The sequence below is a fragment of the Xenopus laevis genome, chromosome 1S (assembly GCF_017654675.1).
Source record: "Xenopus laevis strain J_2021 chromosome 1S, Xenopus_laevis_v10.1, whole genome shotgun sequence".
Classification (NCBI taxonomy): domain Eukaryota; kingdom Metazoa; phylum Chordata; class Amphibia; order Anura; family Pipidae; genus Xenopus; species Xenopus laevis.
In genome coordinates, this window is record NC_054372.1 from 25971798 (window position 1) to 25994790 (window position 22993).

The window sequence follows — 22993 nt, forward strand, 5'->3', positions numbered from 1 at the left end:
AATTCTCAAAATGTGCTGTTTTATGACACCACCCTCTTGATATAAGTGTTTCATGCAGACGGTAAATCAAAGGAGCACTGTACCCCCTGAAACTGTTCAATGAAATATTGTTCTAGACCTTTAGCTTCCTTTTAAAACAGTTCAGACACTGGAAATTGATCAACGACACAGTTTTACATATAAATATTCCAGTGACTGCAAATAAATATTATAACTGGAAAGGATTCCTCGTTGGGAGGGACAATTTATAAGGTACCCTCTGTTGAGTAAAAATGCTAGCCGTGGGCCAGTGTGAAAAAAATAAAACACAGCACCTGATTTACATAGAGGGCGCCCCCAGGCCCGCTGTTATTCGTCACCCCGTCCCCTGTTATTTGCTCAAATTTTCATCATTGGAACTAGAGCAATGGGGATTGGCACACGGGAAATTAAAAAACGATTGTATCTCCTGCGCTTCCCCAATGTTTCTGAACCTATGTGGGCGTGGTTGGGCAGCATGCCGCCCCCTAAAATCCTGCCGCCATAGGCCCGGGCCTTGGTGGCCTCTCCACAAATCTGGGCCTGAATGGTCATGGTAATTAGGGGGTATGGCCATAAAACACCAAAAATTTTCTCTGCACTGTGCGTGGCAAAACTTTTTGTCCCTTTTTCTATTTTCAAAAAGTTGGGAGGAATGTTCTGATGGAATCCCCAGTGTTATATTTACCGCACCCTCACCTTGTCCACTTTCCTGCACTGGTGGTGCTGGTTCACCGCAGGCCCGGCAAGGCCCCTCAACAAATTGCGGGTGAAAACCCCCCGAAACGTTGATGTGTGGTGAAAATAACAATAAATAACCTGCTGATTATGAAGTGTGTGCGGAGCCGTGATTATACTGCAATCTGATGGAATCCCCTTCATTGCAAATTTTTCAGACACATGTATAGTTCCCATGCGATGGGAAGGTGTTTTTATGCTGCTCAATAGATAGCAGGCAAGCTGTGTGCACAAAATCAGCAAAATAATGCGTATGTAGAAGGGGTGGGAAGTATAGACTTGAGTATGACCCATCACATTATCACTTGCTTTATTTGCTCCCAAACAAGCTTTTATTCCTTATATTTAGCTCCCAGGGCTGTCAGTATGTAGATCTTTGCTGTACAAATAGACTCTTTAGTTTGGAAAGGGACGTGGAGTCAAAATTAAATAGTTCTGTTCAGATAATAAGTTATCTACTGTAATTTACCCCTTTTTGTTGGCAACACAGCAACATATAAAAAAATGTAGCTGAATAGATGCCAGATATTTCATTTGGACATAAATGGGCATTAAAGGGAGTTGTTGAAAAGGCATCTGCTTGTTAAAGCTCCTTTATGGTCCAGAGAGATGGTTGGTCACCTCTTGGCTTATAATAACAAGTATAGATATAAGAGAATATATATTCTTAACAGCCGCCATTCTTTAGTTCCAGATTCACCCCTAAACATCATCTCCATGCAGTGCTTCTTAACATTTCTCTTTGGCTGTGTGTGGGGAAAATTACTTTTTGTACAGACTTAAAAAAATAATAATTTTGAATGTGTACCAAATTCTCTGTGTTCACAACAATTTAATGTGCCCACACACACAAGAGAGAGTGTTGCCTAGTGTAGAGTTCTGTCAGTGTGCGCATTATATGGGGCCTTATGTAGGGGGTTAGTGATAGACATAAGCAGTATAAAACTGCTAATATCATGAAAACTTAATAAATAAAACAGAAATTGCTAAATGGAATCAGAAAAACACCTCGAACAGTTACATAAGTTATTTAGGTGACTATAGTAAAGCTTTTGAAAAAAGTAATTTATTTCTAGGGATGCACCGAATCCACTATTTTGGATTCGGCCGAACCCCCAAATCCTTCGCAAAAGATTTCGGCTGAATACCGAACTGAATCTGCATATGCAAATCAGGGGTTGGAAGGGGAAAAATGTTTTACTTCCTTGTTTTGTGACAATAATTCACGCAATTTCCCTCCCCGGCCCTAATTTGCATAAGCAAATTATGATTTGGATTCGGCTGGGTATAAGGATTCGTCCGAATCCGAATCCTGCTGAAAAAGGCTGAATCCTGGCCGAATCCCGAAACGAATCCTGCATTCGGTGCATCCCTATTTATTTCTGAGGGGTAATTCGAATATAGTACATTTTAATGAATATGAACTAACCTATTCAAGTCAATCAAAATGCTTTGAAACAGCTCATGTTCACTAGGCCATGTACCTTGCTTATTGGCAAGTTGCCCCATAAATTATTCCTTTTATGCCTTAGACCACTCCATTACATCTAACACTGTTCTCCTGCTGACTTTGTCACGGCTGATGAAAATGGTTCAATATTTTTCATACTCAGGTATTTCACTGAGAAAGCGACATCCAAGGTTTTATTGTGCAACTGTGTCTTCACATTGTTCTAACTGTATTGGGAAGGTAACCCCCCCCCCCCCCGACCCCACATCATGATCCCTTTGCAAAACATAGCTGTTTATTATCCAAGTGGCTGATGCATTTTTCTTTCCTTACATACTATTTCTGGGACAAGAAAACCTGTGTGTCTGCCAACAAATGGCTCAATCCTGCCCCTATATAGAATTTGTTCTTGTGACTGCCTGTTTTCAGCTGGAACGAGTGCAGTCATTTTTTGGACAGATAAAACTCTAATCTTGTTGGAACTCTAAATCCAAACAATATAGGGCCTGCTGTTTTAAAATCCCCGAGTTATGAATAGGGAAGCAGATAAGAGGCGAGGGCTGGTATGTGCCACATTTTGCTACTTGATTTGGGGCCATTTGCCATTTCACTTCCCTGTCCTCGAATATACAGTGTATATAATTATAATAAAGATTCCTCCTTTTGTTCATCTCTCCTACATAAATAAGATGGCCAAAAATATTAAGCTTAATCTTTTTTTTCATGTCATTTTTTTTAGTTAGTTGGAAGCCAAGTGAGAATATAGATTGGAAGAAGCCTTGTGGTACTCTGGACATCACTGGCTGGGGAAATGGCCAATGTAATTTAAGATTCTATTTACAGTTTTCAGTGCCTAGACTCCATTCTGGTCGTTAAAGATCAACGTACAGCTAAAATCAGTTCAGTACTAGAGCAATAAGTTGCCTCTGTTCCCAGAATTCCACTGGATTGCCAATATGGAGACCTATCCATTTTGCTTCTAAATCGACATCTAGCCCTGGTACAGTACTTGGTGCCTTTTAACTGGAGAGGTCTGATGCCCCAGGATGTTCCTAATATGAAATGAAGACTTTAGGAGGCAAAGCAACCATACTTACTATGGAAAGCAGACTAACAATCTTTAGAAGGGAAACAGGAGTCAAAGCTGGACCTTTTTGCAGATAGAACAACATTTGTCCTCTGAAACATAAACTCTGAGGGTTACCCTATCTATGCACAACTCTATATGAGCTGATGGGCATAATGTAAACTGTTATTAGATTTTGTATGGGTTCATAAGTGTCTATGGGACTAATTAGGGCCCTTATTTTTTATTTTTAAAGAGCCCAAAAAAAAAATGAAATTGTAAAAGTATTCTATGTACCATTGCCCTATAATGGCTTCATTATTAGTCTAGTTAATTGGTTTTGTCTATGTGATCAGAACATATGTGTATTTTATAACTGTTCTTAAAGCCAATGCTTTCAAGTACAGTGTAGGGCAGAGGATCCTGGCCAGAAGTTTGTTTGAAATCAGTAGGCCATCCAACCCAATCTGATATTAGGTAATGTCTTAAAGGAGAACTAAAGCCTAACTAGCGAAGTAGCTAGAAATGTTGTACATGATGTTATGGGCTTCTGTACCAGCTCAAGGCAACCACAGCCCTTTAGCAGGGAAGATCTGTGTCTCTAAAGATGCCCCAGTAGCTCCCCATCTTCTTTTCTACTGATTTGCTGCTCTGTGTCTGTCACTTACTGAGCTTAGGGACCAGCTCACAATATACAGTACACATAGAATAGAAATGTCACAATATAAGGCTGATTAGTAATTAATACAGATAATTACTACATGGCAGCACAAAAAACTAGTGCAACTAGTATCAGAATTTAATAATCAGCCCTGTAGCATCAGTTTATATTACAGGACAACCTAATTTTCTGCTTGATAATTTGCTACGACCCCTAAGCTTAGCTTCTCAACAGCTGCTCAGAGCCCACTGAGCATGTGAGTGTCACAGACACTTTCCAAGATGGTGACCCCCTTGTGACAAGTTTGAAGTCCTGGATCATTGCTGCTATTGAGAAGCTGAAACTTTAGGCTGGTGCAATAAGTTCAATATATAAAATATGGTGTTTTTAGACATATTTATTTTAAGGGTTTAGTTCTGCTTTAAGTTAGCCATACATGTACCAATAATACGGTATGGTGCCTCGCTGGGCCCAACTAATATCTATGTATAATGGATATTGGTTGTTTTTGGGATCGGGCAGGTAAAACATGTTCCCAGTTCATGTTGTCTCAGGAAAGGAAATGTGTTTACCTTCATCAGGTGCATATTTGGCCCATGTACGGCCATCATTATTGGTTGCTGATGTCTATGGTACTGGTCTATAGTATACTTTGCTCTTGATAATCTATGTGCCTGTTTTTTTTAATATTGTTCCTTCCACTGTATTTCATAACATCCAGCATAAATTGCTTTATGTCTCTGGTGCAGCTACAGTATTATTAGGTTAATAAAAGGATTACAACAGTATTTTAATTTATGCTAAAAGGCTGTCGGTGACAGTAGCACACAATTATTGAGTGCAGCCTTAAATCTGTCCAATGCTGGCAATAAATCACTTCCACCGATGGATGAGCGGCTCAGTAGGAAAGAGTTCTGCACTAATCAGAACCTATCATGAGGAATATCATTTTTTTTATGAGAGAAAGAGGGACAAGCTTGCAGGAAAGTTCAGTGAGCAATGAAGCAATCAGGCAGCTCTACCCATATAGCAGCTTTTATTACACTAATAAAAATTAAAGCATTTGAACCCCGTTCAGGCTGAAATTGGGAATGGCAATCTTCTCTGATGTTGTTGCAGCCACTGTCTCTTACAAATGTTTAGTAAGGTAGGATTGTGGAAAATATGGATGCACCGAATCCGGGATTCTGCCAAGATTCAGCGTTTTTTTAACAGGAAAAAAGTCATGTGACTCATCGTCACACAAACAAGGAATTCAAATTTTTTTTTTGCTGCGTTCGCAGTTTACTTTCCCCATTGGTTCCCTAATTTGCACATGCAAAGTAGGACTCAGATTCAGTTTGTTATTTGCCAGAATCTTTCACAAAGGATTTGAAGTTTGGCATATTCCTAAAATAGTAGATTTGGTGCATCCCTAGTGGAAAATCGGCTTTTCCCAAATACACTGAATGTCTGACAACGCAAGTGCTGTTAGTCATATCATAAAAAGCACCCTATCCTTGCTTTCCTTTAAATAACTACTGTGCACGTTTCCAGGACCTTTTCTGAATACAGGTCACTTGGAGGATTAAAATCCTGGTATGTGCCCAGAGACTTTTATTATATCTTTATAATGTGATTTCCTTCCTTCCTTCGCCGCTTGGATGTATTTCCAGCGTATTGAAATCACAGGTCTTTTATAACTGCAGACTGTGATTAGAATTCACATGAGGATCCAAGAATGCGAAGCTTATTAACAAGAGTCAAATGGCTGTATTTGTGTGTTTATTTTCACAATAAGGGCATATCAGGGTTTCTGAATCAAGACAGAGCACTGAATCAAAAAACAGAACAGATATTTGGAAGCTTTTAGAGAGTGCGGTACAGACTGTTATCTTCCCAGGGCAAATCTCTGGAATCGCAGGAATCTCTTCTTGTACTTAAGGCAACTTTTCCCACCACTCCTCTGACTGAAGCACTAAAACATAGCCAGTGAATAATAAATATCAGTGAAATAGCCATCACCTGGGCGAATCTGCTCCTTATTTGCAATTTTAGTTGCACTTCAGGTGAAGCAATATTGGCTATACTTATAACAGTGGCTGAGTGGGTAACATCACTACCTTGCAGAATTGGGGCCCTGAACCCAAGTTTGACCTCTGTACTGTTTGCGAGGAGCCTGTTAGGGCAGAGACACACTAACCTTCTTCGGGGCAACTAATTTCCCTGAATTGCCTCTCCTGCCTTCCTGCCATCTAGAATGAAAATCGCCAGTGGAATGGCAATCAGAGTGCTTCGATTTCCGAAGTGGCCCGAAGCTTCTTCGTGAGGCAACTTCAGAAAACGAAATGATCCGAGTGTCATCCCACCGACGATTTACATTCTATTTGGCGGGAGGCAGTTCTGGGAGATTAGTCGCCCCAAAGAAGAGGAGATTTGTCGCCTTGCGAATCTGAGCGTGTGCCTGACCCTAAGAGTCATTTACCAATGCAATTCAAGGTGCACAATGAAATTTGTAAAGTGACATTAATGTCTAATTCTTGACCCAACAATATATGTGTGATCACTGAAATTGCCCCATGTTCCTGGCGGCAGCAGCTCCAGGGTTCCACATCATCAATAGGTACACACACTTGTCAACAGGCAGGATGGACACAATAGAGCTTGTTGGATGCAAGTATCTTTAATGAATGGCATCAATAAGTTCAACATTTGCTTTCATTTACCATGTTTGTTCGTGTTGCTGTGTTCGGAAATGACCCTTTGTATGGGGTGAAAATGGTGAAAATTCATCCTTGCTCAGTGGTTGTCAGACCAGAATGTTCAAAACTCCCTTGGAGGACCAATCATTGGTTAGGTCCTTTCCTCTTGCTCATAGCAAGTTTAGCATAGTTAGCAATATGCTGAAATATCAACTGCAAAGGTGACCCCAAATGACCACCTAACTCTTTTTAGAGTACCTAGGAGCGCTAATAGGCACCAAACTTGTTATCATTAAGGCCAAGTACTCCGTGCCAAAGTGGAAATATATATTTGAAATTAAACACATGAATATCAATTTTATTTCATCAATTTTATCATTTTGCCTTTAATATACTTTAAATATTTTTTCTCTGCAGGTTATTAAATGCTATAAAACCGGGACTTGTAAAAAAGATCAACCGACTTCCTACTCCCATTGCTGGATTGGTAAGTATAATCATGATATTATTTTTTACAGGGAAGAGGAGAAAGAATAAAACAAAGGCAAAAAAAAAAACTGCCGGCTATCTTTGTTACTTTTTATGCATTCACTAAGTTATTCATGAGAATGGGTGGCCCAACAAAGCTTGGCATGTTTAGCAAAGAACATTGATGCTTCAATTGTCATAATAAAGCTATAAATCAGCATACAAATAGGAAATATCCTAGTATGTTCACTGTCTGTGCATAGTTGTCATAATGTTTTACTGTTTTACAAAATCAAAGAGTGGCTTGTCTTGATTCTGCTTAACTAGATTGTCCTTCATTGTCCCACTGATCATTTGTCCTAAAGGCTGACCTTTGCCAAGATAAGGTATGGCCTTGTTTATACTTAGGAAATAGTAACTTGAAAAGGGTGAGTTTTATAGGCCTTGAGCTGATCCTATGGAAGTCAGACAACCCAAAAACAGTGAACTAGAAATTTGGACTAAACCAAAGGTATCAAGTAACCCAAATGCATCACGTACACTTCTGCTTCCTACATTTAGGGGCAGATTTATCAAAAAAGTGAGTTCAGATTCGAATAAATAAATACTTACCCATGATCTATTCATTCCTATGGGATTTTTAGAAGCATATATATCAATGGTTGAAAATGTAGAACTCACTATTTGATAAATACCCTTCTAAAAATCCCATAGGAATAAATAGAACATACACTTCAGAGGCACCAGAATCAAGGTATCCAATTCTTGCTGTCCGGAATATTAACAGGAAAAAAACTTAACCCAGATGCCCCCATTTGTAATTATACTGCTCATATTTGTTTGTTGGTATGAGAATAAGTACCTAGCGCGTAGAAAGAAAGTTCACAGTGGTACAGTACAGGAGAGGAGTCATCTCACTAGAAACTCTATGGCATTTTGATTTGCTTCCTAAACACTGTATAAATAAATATATATATATATACACAGAGCAGTGCCAAGGAGCAATTTGTACTGGATCATATAAGCACTTGCTTAATCTAAAGGAATTCCTGCAGAGATATTAAAGACCGGGCAATCCCCTTGCTTTATTACGTCTGTTCTGTATAAATGTCAGAAGGAATTTATAGATCTTTGTACCCTGCCACAGTATGAATCACAAAGAAACAAAATCCTCCCCTGATTCTCAATATCCAGGGAGGAAAAGTAACTCCAAATCCTGACCAGTTTCTTATAAATAGCCTTATCCTAAATTGGGACCCAGAGCCATGATGTCTAGAAAGGGTACTGATAATAAATAGCCCCTGATTATCTTCATCTACACACACACACACACACACACTGTTAACAATCACCTTTTAAGAAGAAAAAACATTAAATTGTTAGGAGAAAATGAAGTAGAATTGTAGGACTGCCAATGAATGAGGCTTTGTGTAGCCATCCTGGTACAGAGCTGTACCACATACTGATGCTGCTCTCTTAGCCCCTCACATTACGTCCTTATGCTAATTACACTTAATTAGCTGGTAATGTGATCAGGACATTGTAATCCTACTTAGCTTTACTCTTCCAAATGGATTGTCAGCCAGTGGAACATTCTGTCTCAGTCTTGTAGAGAAATTATGGGCAAACGGAGACCTTTCAGTCCTTGTTGGACTAGTGGAATAGGAAAATTAGTTGTGCTACTTCTGGATAGCTTTACGTGGCCATTATATTAACTGTTAATTTTGGTAAATCTCTATATATTAGTAGAGCAGTCTGATTCACTGGAAGGGCAAGGTGTTTTAGATATCAGGGCAATTAAAGGCATAGGGTTTTCTTATAAAGTCCTATGATAAACTATTCTAATTATAAGCCCTGGTGCACCTAACTCCCCATCCTCTAGTGATATCACATGAATGCCAGGTGTGATCCCTGTGCAAAAGGTCCCCAAATGTCAAGTGGCACCTTGCTTATGTATTCTACCTTCCCTAAAGAAGTTGGCTGCAGGGTAGTTTAGGTGTAAGAAGGGGGCTGGACTACTTACTGTACTAAACATGATTCAGTAATCTGTGCCATACAATTAAAAAATGGTGTTGCTTTAGCTTCCCCTTTAATGATTTCTGCTTTGCCAAAGGGGTTTAGGATTTGCAGCTAGCAAGCTCCCAAAAGGGTTGGTGATTAGAAGGATTGCATGGGTGCTGTAAATTTTGGCCAGAATGGATTTAAAGAGATACTGACACCAGACAATAACCCTTTTGTATATCCATCATAACATCTTTGAATGCTGTTTATAATTGTGCCATAAAAGTATTTGCCTGGTGCTTTTACATTACCTTTCTTACCCCCCATGTTCCTCAATGATGGGGCTGCCATATTTGTGCAGCAGGAGTCCATTAGCATTAGAAACTCTAACTGACAGACTGAGATGGGACAGTCAGGTTGGCAAAACAGTCAGGTTTAGGAACTTCAAGTAACAATTACTTACAAAAGCAGAACGGAGTGCAGAGAAATATCCTGATACTGCACTTTTTGGCACGCTGCAAGAGGTTGCACCTTTCAAGTGCTCACCCACTTTCCCTTTCAGTGCAGCTGTCTGCTTCTCGTCACTGGAATGTGATTGTGATTGTGGCTTGGAATGGAAGGGCTGCATCTGCTCTCAGATCTCAGGCAAGCTGCCCTTATCAGCCTAATGGACTGAAGCTACAGCAGACTACATTTTCTGGAAGAGCATTTAAGTCAAGTCAAAAGTCAAAGTAAACTTTACTGTCATCTCAGCAGTATACGAATACGCAGTGAGATGAGACAACGTGGCTCCAGCTAGTAAATATCACAAAAAGGCACTTAGAATACACAATAAATATGTAAACATTTGAAATGTGCAATATATTGGCAGAAATTGGATATATACATGTGTAAACCTTTAGAATCGTGCAAATAAATTAACAGTTCACAAAGTTAAATTCACAGTTCATGTGTGTCTGATATGTAGTGGGAGGGCAGGCAGTGAGTCGAGGAGTCTGATCGCTTGTGGAAAAAAGCTTTCGCGCAGCCTGGTTGTTCTGGCTTTAATACTGCAAATGCGTCTGTCGGATGGGAGCAGTGTGAACAGTCCGCGTGAGGGGTTTGTGGAGTCCAGTGCAATGCAGGAGGCATTTCTTGCACAGCGCTTGTGGGAGATGTCCTGCAGTGATGGAAGAGCCGCTAAAATGATGTTGCCAGCTGTAGACTTTTCCAGTCAGCAGAGCTGGCACTACTGTACCAGATGAAGATGCAGCTCGTCAGGATACTGTCTATGGTGCCCCTGTAGAACACTGTGAGGGTGGGAGGCAGTAGGCTGGCCCGTTTCAGTCGTCTTAGGAAGTGAAGACGCTGCTGAGCCTTTTTGGTGATGGAGGCAGTGTTGGTGGTCCAGGTGAGGTCATCAGAGATGTGGACAGAGGTGTGTTCTTTACTGTCTCTACCGTGGAGCCGCTGATGTTGAGTGGTGCGTGAGCAGGGCGAGTTCTCCTGAAGTAGACGATCATCTATTTTGTTTTATCCACATTCAGTGACAGGTTGTTCTCACTGCAACAGACCGCCAGCTGCTGAACCTCATCTCTGTACGCCAACTCAAAGTTGTGGCTGATGAGCCCCACCACAGTCGTGTCATCGGCAAACTTGATGATGTGGTTTGAACTGTGTCTAGGATACAGCTGTCTGCAAGCCTCCTCTGTGCTCAGTGCAGTTATTCTTGGACCAGTTCTGCGTGCCAGTCAGTAAGGTTAGCACCTTGGGCCGAGAAAAAGTCGAGACACGAGTTTCTGCTTGCTTCTCTCGGGCATGCTGTCTCTGCAAAATTCATTTTCATTTCAATATGTAAAGGAGTCCTGTAAAAATATATTCCCTAAAGCCCTGTGCCATCTCCACCACCCCACTTTTCTGTATATTGGCCACTCTGTTCTTTCCTGACAGCTGGGCCAAAAGAAATAGTGGGAAAGGGAAAATATATTATATTTATAAGCAGGATTTTTATCTTCCAATTATTTTCTCTACATTAGACAAAACGTTTCTACTTTGCTTATTTCGGCAGAGGTATTTTACATAGAATCCAATGGATCATGGAGAGAACAATAGCTGGGTTCAGTAATGGTGGAGCTGTTGTGCTGAGAAAGAGTGCTTTATGCATGGAGTAAGGTAATATTGACTAATGAAAGGGTCCCTTGTGTTTTCCTTTTTATATTGTCTAATGGAACTATGGATGTGATGCCGCACAGTTTTAGTCTTGTCTGAGCCAAGTTTCCCATTTGTGGTGCAGGCCTTGGGTTGTAATACATAGAATAATGCCTGACTAGATTATTATTGAAACCATATTGTATTAAGGGTAAACCTAAGCTAGACCACAAAGACTTTAAGTGAAATATATATATAAAAAAATAAAACAGCCGTTCCATTGTGTAATTGTAATCGTTTTACAAGCCCAGTAGATGAGGGGATGTGCCTTGATATACAAGTGATGGCCAGCGAGAAATAACCATTAAAGAGATACTGACACCAGTAAATAACCTTTTTTTTTGTTACATTCATCATAACATTATCTTTGAATGCTATTTATAATTTTGCCATAAAAGTATTTGTCTGATGCTTTTACATAACCTTTCTTACCACCATGTTCCTTTAGACTGAGATGGGACAGTCAGGTTGGCAAAACAGTCAGGTTTAGGAACTTCAAGTATTAATTACTTACAAAAGCAGAACTATCAGCAAGAAACTATCAAAGTGACCTATATGTAACTTTTAATGTAGATTAATATTTTGAAAGAAAATTATTATTGCCACATACCTCCCAACTGTCCCACATTATGCCCCCATTATGTATTTCCCGCTGTTTGCTGCTTTTTCCACTATCACGCATAATAGTGAAGATTTCCCGCGTTGCCTTTAAGTGCCCCGTTATCTTCAGATCTTCTGGCGATCTTGTCTTCGCCTCAGGTCTTCTCTGCACTTTTCGGAGCAGTTGTCTTTGGGTCTTTCCCGCTTCTTCCATCGTGCTTCTCTTTGGCTCCTTCTGGTGCTTTGTGTCCTCTCAGCTCCTTCCGAAGATCCAAATCTCGCTCTATGAGAATAGCAGTGAGCAGATCTGGATGCCAGCAAGCTGTCCTCTCCTGTTCTGCGTCTCTGAAGGCCGCACTGTTTCTGCTGCTCTAAAGGCTGCACTGTTTCTTCTGCTTTTGTGGGAAGAGCATTAAAGAGTATTAAAGAGTGTCGCTGCTGCTTTTTTTCCCAAGAAGATCAACTTTTGTGGGAATGTCAAACTTTGAACAACACTTTTTGTAAACGGGGCTAGATTTTTATATGGTTTGTTGAGTAAATGTCCTTTTATCTTATTTCTTATTTATATTTTCTTATAAATGGGTGTGGCCATCAAGTGGACGTGGTCAAAAAATGTCACCGCACTGCGTGCAGCACAACGCACAACGTAACTTGTTGTCTCTCTTTTGTGTTGATAGATAAGGTGTCAGTATCACTTTAAGGTGGCAGAAAATTACAGGCAAAAATGCTGACCTGAGGAGTGATGGTATTATCTGTAGTAATTCAAAGCCGTTGGTCATACAAAAGGGGCTCCTGAGCCCACTTAAACACCCTTGCTTTGATTAATATGGCATAAACCTTTGTGATCTGATGAAACGCAAGGCACTCTGGGTGTAATGGAAATACAGATGTAAAGCTCCAGTTCTAGTAACCAATAGCAACCTATCAACATGTTCTGCTGTGTTAAAATAAACATCTGACTGGTTGATATGAGTTCTTGGACCTGGAGCAAATACTGTTTTTGTTATTGAACTACCGCTATCTGTACACAGGCCCTGTACAATCAAAAAATGTAATCTATTATCAAGAATGGTGGTGAGGGCAGGAAGTTATGGGGAAGCATATCATTGCAGGATGGGAAGATTTCCTTGAGAGTTTACTCTACTCTCCATTATTCTGTGTACTCTGTATACAGTATGTTCTACGGGTAGCATATTCTCCTATATTTTTCTATGAAGGAAATAATTGTAGATATAATTCATATTATGGTTTCATTTGATTTAAAGAGACACTATACCTTAACTGTGATCTAGATAATTAAATTCTAAAACAGTTGGCAATGGGTCTCTATTTTTTTCTTATTTGTGAATCCTTCAGTTTGGAATTTAAACTGTTAAATGTTTTCTTGGACCCAGTTCCCATATGACAGACTAGAAAATGGTATCAATAGACAAAGAAGCAGTGAAAGGATCCTATACATATACATTTAGAATTAACCCTGGCAACATGGCATTATTATGCAGCATATGTCCTTTATACTTCTATACTTTTTTTTATATATATGTCTGCGGCCATGAGATAATGTCCCTTGTACAGTACCACAACCGCTTCCCTATTTGCGCTTCACATTGGCTTTGTTGGAGCACGTGAAAACCCTGGAGAATTTTACTAGTCAGCCAAGTGATTTCAGAGAGCCATACCTGTGCTAATATTACATCATTGTTTAATAGACTCTTTCTATAAGTATTTGGCCCTCTGTACAGTGGATTTGGAAAGACGGTGCATACCAACACTTTATTAAAACGTTTTTTCTTTATTATATGTAGACTTATGAACCCATAAATTACTTGTATTTGTGGAACCAAAATAGCAGCACTTGTATTGGTTCTGCTGTCCGTCTAGACTTACAGTTTTAAAGGCAAAACTGTGCCAATTATTGCTAATATAAATCTAGTTTATGCTTAGAAGGTCCTTGGAGATGTAATTGAAGAAAACTAATTTCTTGGTCTCTTATCTCTTCTGCTGAAAGTGAAAGGGCTCTGTTTATGTTATTCACATGGAAGCAACATTCGGAAAATGAAGCGCTAGGAGTGCCGTCCCGCTGGCGATTTTAATTCTAGCCGGCGGGAAGACAGTTTGGAAGATTAGTCGCCCCGAAGAAGAGGAGATATATTGCTGGGCTCCCCGAATCTGACAGTGTGTTTCTACCCTTTAGCTGCAGTAAAGCACTGTAGGCAGTGGCAACATAATGATGAGCTATGGTAGAAGAATTTGCAGTTGTTAGATGCTATAAAAACACCATGGCATAATGGCTTGTGTGAAGTATGCCTAAATTTGGAAAAAAATCTATACTCTTGTCTTTAGCAATGCTGGTATGTAAAGAGAAATTGTCCATCCCTAAGTAGTGTAGTGTATTCTATAACTTGTAAGTAATTCCCACTGAGGCTCAAAGACCATGAAAGGATATTGATGCCTTGGATTCCACCGGTGTTGACCCCGTTATTCTTTAGGAAATGCCATATGCACATTACCACATGAAGGTATTAAACCTCTGCAGTAAATGGAAATAATGTATCTGGTATGGTTTATGGGTATACATGTGTTGAAGCTGCCATATTGAGTTTATTAATGTAGAGATTGCCCTCATATGACAGTAGAACAGCACCATCTATTTATGAACACTAAATGGTGGCATTCTTTAAATGGCTCAGTTGAGGTAATCAGCATGCTTTACTTGGAATATTCACAGAAAAATAAAACTGAAGATAAATATATTGGCCTATATTTCCCCTTTTATAGGTGTCTGAGACCATTCCGAAAGATTTGATTGCTGTAACAATGTGTAACTGTTCTGTAAGAACGCAGAATGGCTCCTCGCATCTGGCAGTAGATGCAAATCCGTGCAGCTGTTTTCTGTAAAACCAGCATTTTTACAGCAAGGGAGGCTGAACAGACATCAAACACAACCAAGCTTTACATGGCTTTATAAATGAAAAATGAGTGATAAGGAGATTCAATCTCTTCCTGCTTAATGTTAGCATGCTTTATTGCAATGCACCCCAACCAAAGGAATTCCTGGGCTGTCCGGTGGCTTCTGTGTTTGTGCAAAGCTAACACTAGTCCATGCCAGGTCTGCCCTAGTGCAAAGGAGCTGGACATGAATGAGGCGGCCAACAAATCAAAAGGTATTGCTGTTATTTTCCTGAAGGAATCAGAGGAGGGGGAGAGCCAGAAGAAGGAAGGGATTCTTGTGACATGGCTCCACCATGAAAAGCTCTATTGACAATAGAACATAGAGTACCTTTTGTGAATTTGTCATTTGAGTCCTCTCTTTTCATTTTATTTTTTTGGAAACCTGCAATTATAGTTTTGGCTGGACCACCCGCTCTCTATACTCTCTATCCGGCCTCGCAAAAAGCCCATGTTTCCCATTCGGGAGAACTATGTATTAGTCGCTCTCTCTTGCAACATAAAATGAGGTTATTCCTGCAGAAAAACAGGATTTTTTTTTTTCAAATGTATCTATAGATAGAACTTTTTTTTACCAAACTACAACTTGACTCCATTCGAGCAGGTGGAAAACATTGTGCTGAATCTTGGCTATCTATCATCTGGAGCACCTGCCATATTCATGCTATTCGTGTTTAAATTAACTATTAATATTGCCTATATAATTCTCAGAATACTGTTTGTGCCAATGATATGATGAGAAAATCAAACACAGGTGTTTCCCACCACTATTTTGTTTTTTCAGGAAGGGATACGCTGTACCAAAGCACGCAATCTGCCTCCCCCCACTCATAGGGATTTGTCTTCCAATTTAGAGGCTCCCAAACTCACTCAGAAGGCTTTATGCATGATAGTTCTCTGATAAAGTATAAGATATGGTATATAGAACAAAGTATTAGTGATTTCCCCCTCTTTACTTACTCTTCTTTGGAAAATCCACCAGACAAATGCTTTATTGCTTTAGCCAAAGATTCCACAGTTATTTTTAGCCATGACCCCAGGGTTTGATAGGGCTGCAAGAAAACCAAAGGATCTTCTTTTGGGCAAAGGACCTACTGGGACCTTCTAATTTTCCCCATACTACCTAAATAACCTTTATACAATTTACCTCTATCTCCAGTGCCCAGTGCATGGCACTGCATACATCTAAAATGTACTTATTTGATAATGCTAGCAAAGAGTGATTGCAAATGTACCCAGTTAATCCAATCAGTTTTACTAGATTGGCAATTCCACAACTGCAGTGTAGAGGCAGGAGGGACTGAGCCTGAAGGACTGTTAGCATAAGAGTTGGGTAGAATGATGAGATGATTGAGATGGTGGTAAAAGTTATCCAATATCTTAGATACATTCGAATATCGAGGGTTAATTAACCTTCGATATTCAACCCTAAGTAAATGTGCCCCTTAGTCTGGGCCTGCAGGTGAACGCAGAGGAGCACAGAAAAAAAATGCCTGTGAGTAAGAGCCCTAAAAGCAGTCCTATTGCTTGGCACAAGTGTCAGACTGATGCCTTTGGAGAACAGCCAAGGCATCCGTTGCGGGGGTTATTTTCAGTTTGGTGTTCGTTTTTCCTCTGCTTTGACAAACTTGTCGAGATGAAGGAAACAGTTGTGTTATAAATAGCTTTTAATTGGTGTGTTTATTGCTGGTCTTGTACGTTTGCGATACTTAATCGTGGATAAACACAAAAGGATATTACAGACTACTCGGGATATGAAGGAATGTGAAAAATAAAGGCGCTCATTTACACAACTTCTTGGCCCCTGTGATTGTTTCCATTTCAGATTAAATAAGGAAGATATAATTATAGTTGAGTGGGATTCGGCTATGCCTGTGGATGTAGAATGCTCGATCCGGAGACAGCTGTTGCCTCATTAGCCAGCAGTAAATATTGAGTTACATGGTTGGCACTAGCCCAAAGTATATGTTGATGGCAAGTTACCACAGTAGAAAGCAAAACAGACATGAAGTGCCAGAGAAACTTTTATATTGCCCAAGATGGGCTTATTTTTGTCCATTTTGGGGGATTTTGAATCCAGAGGTGTTATTACTACCAATATATGGGTAAGAGCTCTACCGAGGGGGCACAGTATGTTCATTTTTATCATGACAGTATGGTGATATCTTGTACAGAATATTTTATTTTCTGATTGTGCCTCTACTCTACCCAGACCAGGGTACACTTCAGAGAAGATGCTTTTCGGTTATGACTAACACAGAGCAGTACTTTTTCTTTAGAATCACACTTGTTTTCTTATAAATCTGGGTGAACAATGGTTTATATGGATTTGAGATAATCTTTAGTGTTGTTCCTCCTGCCTTAAAAGTTACCAGCCCCTCCACTCTTTAGCTTTAATTATATCTTCTAGTTCAACAGTATCAGCTGCTTTAAATGCTGATTGTCTTTGATATATTTCTGGAGGCTGTTTGGATGGGGTGCAGTGAATTGTTCACAAGCTTTCCATAATGAGCTCAGTGCTCTCATTAGTCTGACAATGTGCTTACTGTCAGGCCAATACCTTTTAGCCAAAGAATACGCATGGAAATGTCTTGTGCAGCTGTTCCATGGAACCAAAAGAAAGACACTGTGTTCACGAAGGAAGTTGGCTTTCCAAGAAAAGGTTAACATAAGTGTCTGCAATATGATCTGCTTCATTCCAATCAGATTACTTCTCTGTTCATCTATGATACCGACAATGAGTGACGGCACCAGTGCTTTATTGTTGTGATGAGTAAGCATAGAGAGGTTCATCTTGTACTCCCAAGGTTCTGCCATTATACATGGAGCCATAATGACTAAAATGCCCCTGTTTGTTGAGTAGCGGTGTCACTTTATCTCCTGCAGAAAATACTGTGGTTCTATTATTGTGGATCTACAGGTATTTCATCTCTTCAAACCAGTAAAACCATGTGAAAGAATAATATAATACATTTCTGGAAAGATAACTGCTTGTTTCAACATTTTTCTTCAGGTTCCATTTTACTTTGTTGGAATTGTCAAATCAACCGAGTGCATCGTAAGGGTGGTCTAAACTCAACCTGTCTTTGGGTACCCAACAAAATCTAATTTAAATTTACCAAGATGATTTTCTATTTAAAGGTTGGGTTGTTCTAGGCAAAAGCTCTTGTCTCCACTTCTCACTGTTGTGGGCCAGTACGTCATCATAAAATTAAACACTTGTAAGGGTAAGAATGAAGTCCAGTGCTGAGAACCAAACTGCACATTGTTACAGGTTCCCTGGTAGGAAATTCTGGGACTATACATAAAAAAATCTTGATTATAGCATTAACCCTGACCCAACCTCATTTTATAATGATATGTCATGTTTCTCCTGTATACCTAGGTCTTAGGGCCAAACCTGTGTTCAAATGCCTTTGGATGCATTGTTCTCTAGGGCTATAGCCCACGGGCAGATTCTTCTTCGGGGCGACAATCTCCCCGAACTGCCTTCCCCCTACCTTCCGCCTGCTAAAATTAAAAGTCGCCTGCAGCAATGCACTTGCGGCGCTTCGATTTCCAAAGTCACCCAAAGTTGCCTCACAAGGAAGCATGCATAGGAAGCATGGTCCCTTTTTATCTATAGAATCCACAAGCAAAGCCCATTAACTTATCTATGTGTCCTATAAAGATAACCTTATTGCAACTACGTTGTCACTTCTGAAAAGAGAAAATTCTAATTCATCTCAAATGAATGACAATGTAAGGGCAGCCATGCCATTAATTGCATATCTATCCCTATGTGCCTGGCCAGAGAGAATAGGGCAATAATATATTGCCTTTTGCAAATAGAGCCTTTTGTTCTTAACAAGAGGTTCTATGGGCAGATGTGTAAGCCTGGAATTTGTTGTTTTGCAGGAAAAATGATAACAGTTTTGATGGACATATCTGCAGAGCTTTGGGTAATGAAATTTAAATTGCAACGTGAGACCACCCGGCCGTGCAGTTTACCATAAGTTTCTGAATGTATTATTTTATTCACTGCCAGTACTATAAATTCTGTATACAACAGATGGATTCCACAAACAGAAATCTTGCCATTAAACACTAACATCATAATACCAAAGAAACGGGGAGCTAAAATGATTAAAGTGCAGATAATGAATCACGGGTTTTGCTTATTTTAATGGTGAGATCTTGGAACCGTCCATTGCATGCTGAAGCAGATTATGTTTTTCATAAATCCTAAAAAAGACAAAAGAAGATGTGATTTACCAGTTGTTTATCCCTCTTCTCAGATATAGCTTGATGTAAAGCGTGGCAGTGGCAAAAACGGGGGAAAAAGCTGCTCCTGTATATTAAAATGGTTGAAAAGTAAACATTGTTTTAGTCAGTGGCATGAAGAGTCTCTGTGCAGGGAAAGACAGTGACATTTTTGTTTGGGGAGGCTATCAATAAGCAACTGCCAACAGAAGTGATTATAATCATTTACTTATGTATGGTGGGTGGTCAATTTGTGAGAGACTAAGCCACAGTACAAACATAGTGCATCCTTCCCACCAACTCTGTCACCAAATACTGAAAGTAACCTACCTAAAATCTCAAAGTATTCACAAGGTCTTATAACTTATAACATTTGGTCACCTGTTTAAAGCAAAAAATTAGGAGCAAATTGTGATCATCTAACTATGGCTTTACCCAGCCACCATACTTCCAAAGACGCAGTTGGACAGTTGCACATAAGTCCATAATAGGTGCCTCACTGAAAAGAAGTATAAAGACTAGTAATTGTTATACCAAATAAAAAACAATTCCAATTACCACAATATCTATATTTAACCTGAACTATTTTCATGGAAATATATTTTTGAGGTCAGTTCTGGTATGAAAGGCCACTTTGGAGCAAGTTTATTGTGCAGTTGCTTGAATTTAACCAGTGCAACTATCCTAATTTCTATCAAATGAAGAATGCATCCAAGGCTATCATAACATTGCTCTGTACTTCTATGTATTCTTTCTGTGTATTCCTCCCTTGCTAAATGTGCACTGATCTAGGCTGAAACATGTTTGGAGAGTGAGTGTGTTGCCAGTTTTGTAATGTTTGGTCCATGCCAAGATTTATTCTCCTTTGGGCTGTTTTTGTGTTGGTGTACTTTACCTGGTTCTTATGCACACAGCAATAAAAATAATTTGATCTGGAAGATTGCAGACTGTGTGGCTGCTCCCGCTTACCATTATGCACAAGATTTTTTTTTATTTTAGCTTTACAGGGAGCACATATATTTGTTTACCTTTTTATTCTTTAGTGTTCCTGCCCACAATTCCTGTGCTTCTGGTCCATAGTTATTTTGTTCTTCCCGAGAACAGATATGCCCTTAAGCTGGCCATAGACGCAAAGATCTGATCGTACGAATCGAGGATTCGTACGATATTCGAACATGTGTATAGAGTCCTGACATTTTTCGTCCGGCGGAGATCGGTCGTTTGGTCGATCGGACAGGTTAGAAAATTTCTGTCGGCCGCCGATAATATCTCTGCGTGTATTGCCGATCGTACGATTTTCAGTGGGAGACTGTCACTAGCTTTGGTTGGACATAGATATCGTACGATTGCTGTCAGGGGCAGAACATTGCTGATCTGTTCTTTAACTAATCTGACTGGTAAGACTTTGATCTGAATGGTTAGTGGCGGGTCGGGAGATGGGAAAGTCCGATCGTACGATGATTCGTACGATCGGATCTTTGCATCTATGGCCAGCTTTATCCTTGGTACTGTGGTCCCACTGGGAATAAAAAATAGAGACCTTGTTGAAATGTCACTGATGCCAAATGTGCCTATTGCCCTGGCAATATACAGAACTTTAAGGCAAATTCCCTCCCTCTTAAAGGGATCGCCACTCAAAATCTGTTTTGTTTTTTGTTTGTTTGATTTTCTCTTTTTTTTGCATAAGAAAATAAAATGTAACAATTTTCCAAAATACCTTCTTTTAAACGTTTTTTAAATGTATTTTCAAATGTGATCACAATTGAAATTCATACCTATCTGGCTGTTTATAGCATTAGTCCTTTGGGGTCTGACCCTTGAAGCATTGTCACAGAAGTCAATTGTCTATAATCGAACCCTCATTTTACCGTTTTCAGGGGACCAGAAAAACTGGTTGGAAATCCGGAAAAACTGAACAATCAGGGAAATGTATTATACATGTTATGTGGCATAGGATCCGTTACCCGGAAACCTGTTATCCAGAAAGCTCCTAATTACGGAAAGGTTGTCTCCCATAGACTCCAGTATAATCAAATAATTCAAGTTTTTTAAAATGATTTCCTTTTTCTCTGCAATAATAAAACAGTATCTTGTACTTGATCCAAACTAAGATATAATTAATCCTTATTGGATGCAAAACAATCCTATTGGGTTCAATTAATGTTTAAATGATTTTCTAGTAGACCTAAGGTATGGAGATCCAAATTACAGAAAGATCCCTTATCCAGAAAACCCCAGACCCCAAGCATTTTGGATAACAGGTTCCATACCTGCAGTGTATATTGATGGGACCACAACCATTCAGTGTAAAATGAGAAAAAACTTAAAACCAGAGAATATAAAATTTATCAGCTAACTTCTATATATTGTTTCAGGTAGGGCCGGATGCAAAATTTGCCCGAAGGCCCATAAGCCTTAAGTTCATTACTGAATTCTGTTCTGATTCTGTAAATGTTTGATCATTTGTTGGCAATAAACTTTCTGTATCACGTGTACCTTCTTTTTAATGCCAAGCATGGAGGCATACAGTTACCTCTTTCTATGATTCCACTGTATGATTTGCTAACATATAGTACATGACACATGCTCTACCAATTTCATGAAATAATCTGTACTTCTTATTAATGACTCACATAGAGAGACTATAGTGCCATGTCGGCATCAGGATTTCGACCTCTACTAGCCTCTTGTCTTTCCTAGTGGCTGGACTGCATTGGGCAGAAAGTAACTTGTGCAAATAAAGAAAACATAGCGTTAACAGCTTCATATCCAATTTTTCAATTCTGTTTTTAGTTTGTCATCAAAGCCAAATTGGAAAATCCTGTTCCCTGATAAGATAGGGGACTCTCTCGTCCTTGATCTCTCGTCCTTGATCCAGTCACATGGCTGCTACAAGATAAAAACCACATCTGTAAGCAACATGGATGGGCGTTTTTTTGCAGACTTGGATTTTGCAATAATGATCTCTATTGCTAAAGAGAATATGGAGTAAAAGAGAGCTTTTTATATGTAACAATAAAAATGAAGTACTTTTTCCTGTTCCTGACTTGGCAGGGTTTGGAGCCCATATTTCTTAGCCGGACTCTTGTCACCACTATCATTTATCTGGACACGATTCCCCAGCTGATGTATAAGAAAGCTTTGCTCTTTCTGTTTGAGTTATATCTGTCCAACATCTGTTAAACTGTATTCTTTATTGGAATAAGAACGGTTTGGCCATGAATGACATTGACTCCTGGTAAATACTAAGGGGCAGATTTATCAAGGGTCGAATTTCGAAGTAAAAAATACTTCGACCATCGAATTTAAATACTTCGGGGCACATTTACTTAGCTCGAGTGAAGGATTAGAATAAAAAATACTTCGAATTTCGAAGGTTTTTTTTGGCTACTTCGACCATCGAATTGGCTACTTCGACCTTCGACCACGACTTCGAATCGAACAATTCAAACTAAAAATCGTTCAATGATTCGATAGTCGAAGTACTGTCTCTTTAAAAAAAACTTTGACTACCTACTTTGCCACCTAAAACCTACCGAGGTGCAATGTTAGCCTGTGGGGAAGGTCCCCATAAGCTTTCGAAGCTTTTTTTGATCGAAGGAAAATCCTTCGATCGATGGATTAAAATCGGATTTAATTGTTCGATTGAACCATTTTCCCTTCGATCGTTCGAAAGAAATGCGGTAAATCCTTCGACTTTGACGTCGAAGGATTTTACTTCAATGCTCAAATATCGAGGGTTAATTAACCCTCGATATTTGACCCTTAGTAAATATGCCCCTTCAACTTCGAATATCGAAGTCGATGTATTTTTCAGCGAATTTGCCCATCGAACAATCGAAGTAAAATCGTTCGATCTAACGATTTTACTTCGATGTGTGAAGACTTAGAAAATGGTTGTATAAGGTCCCCATAGGATAACATAGCACTTC

At 39.5% G+C, this 22993-nt stretch overlaps 1 protein-coding gene across 7 annotated transcripts in view; it reads left to right on the forward strand.

Annotated features, from left to right (window-relative positions):
• Positions 1 to 22993, forward strand: part of limch1.S (LIM and calponin homology domains 1 S homeolog) — a 173504-nt gene that overhangs the window by 65389 nt on the left and 85122 nt on the right. For all 7 annotated transcript variants that reach the window (XM_041579445.1, XM_041579446.1, XM_041579447.1 and 4 more), the window contains exon 3: positions 7032 to 7101. In XM_041579445.1, the coding sequence (XP_041435379.1) occupies positions 7032 to 7101 (70 nt within the window). The remainder of the gene's footprint in view (positions 1 to 7031; positions 7102 to 22993) is intronic.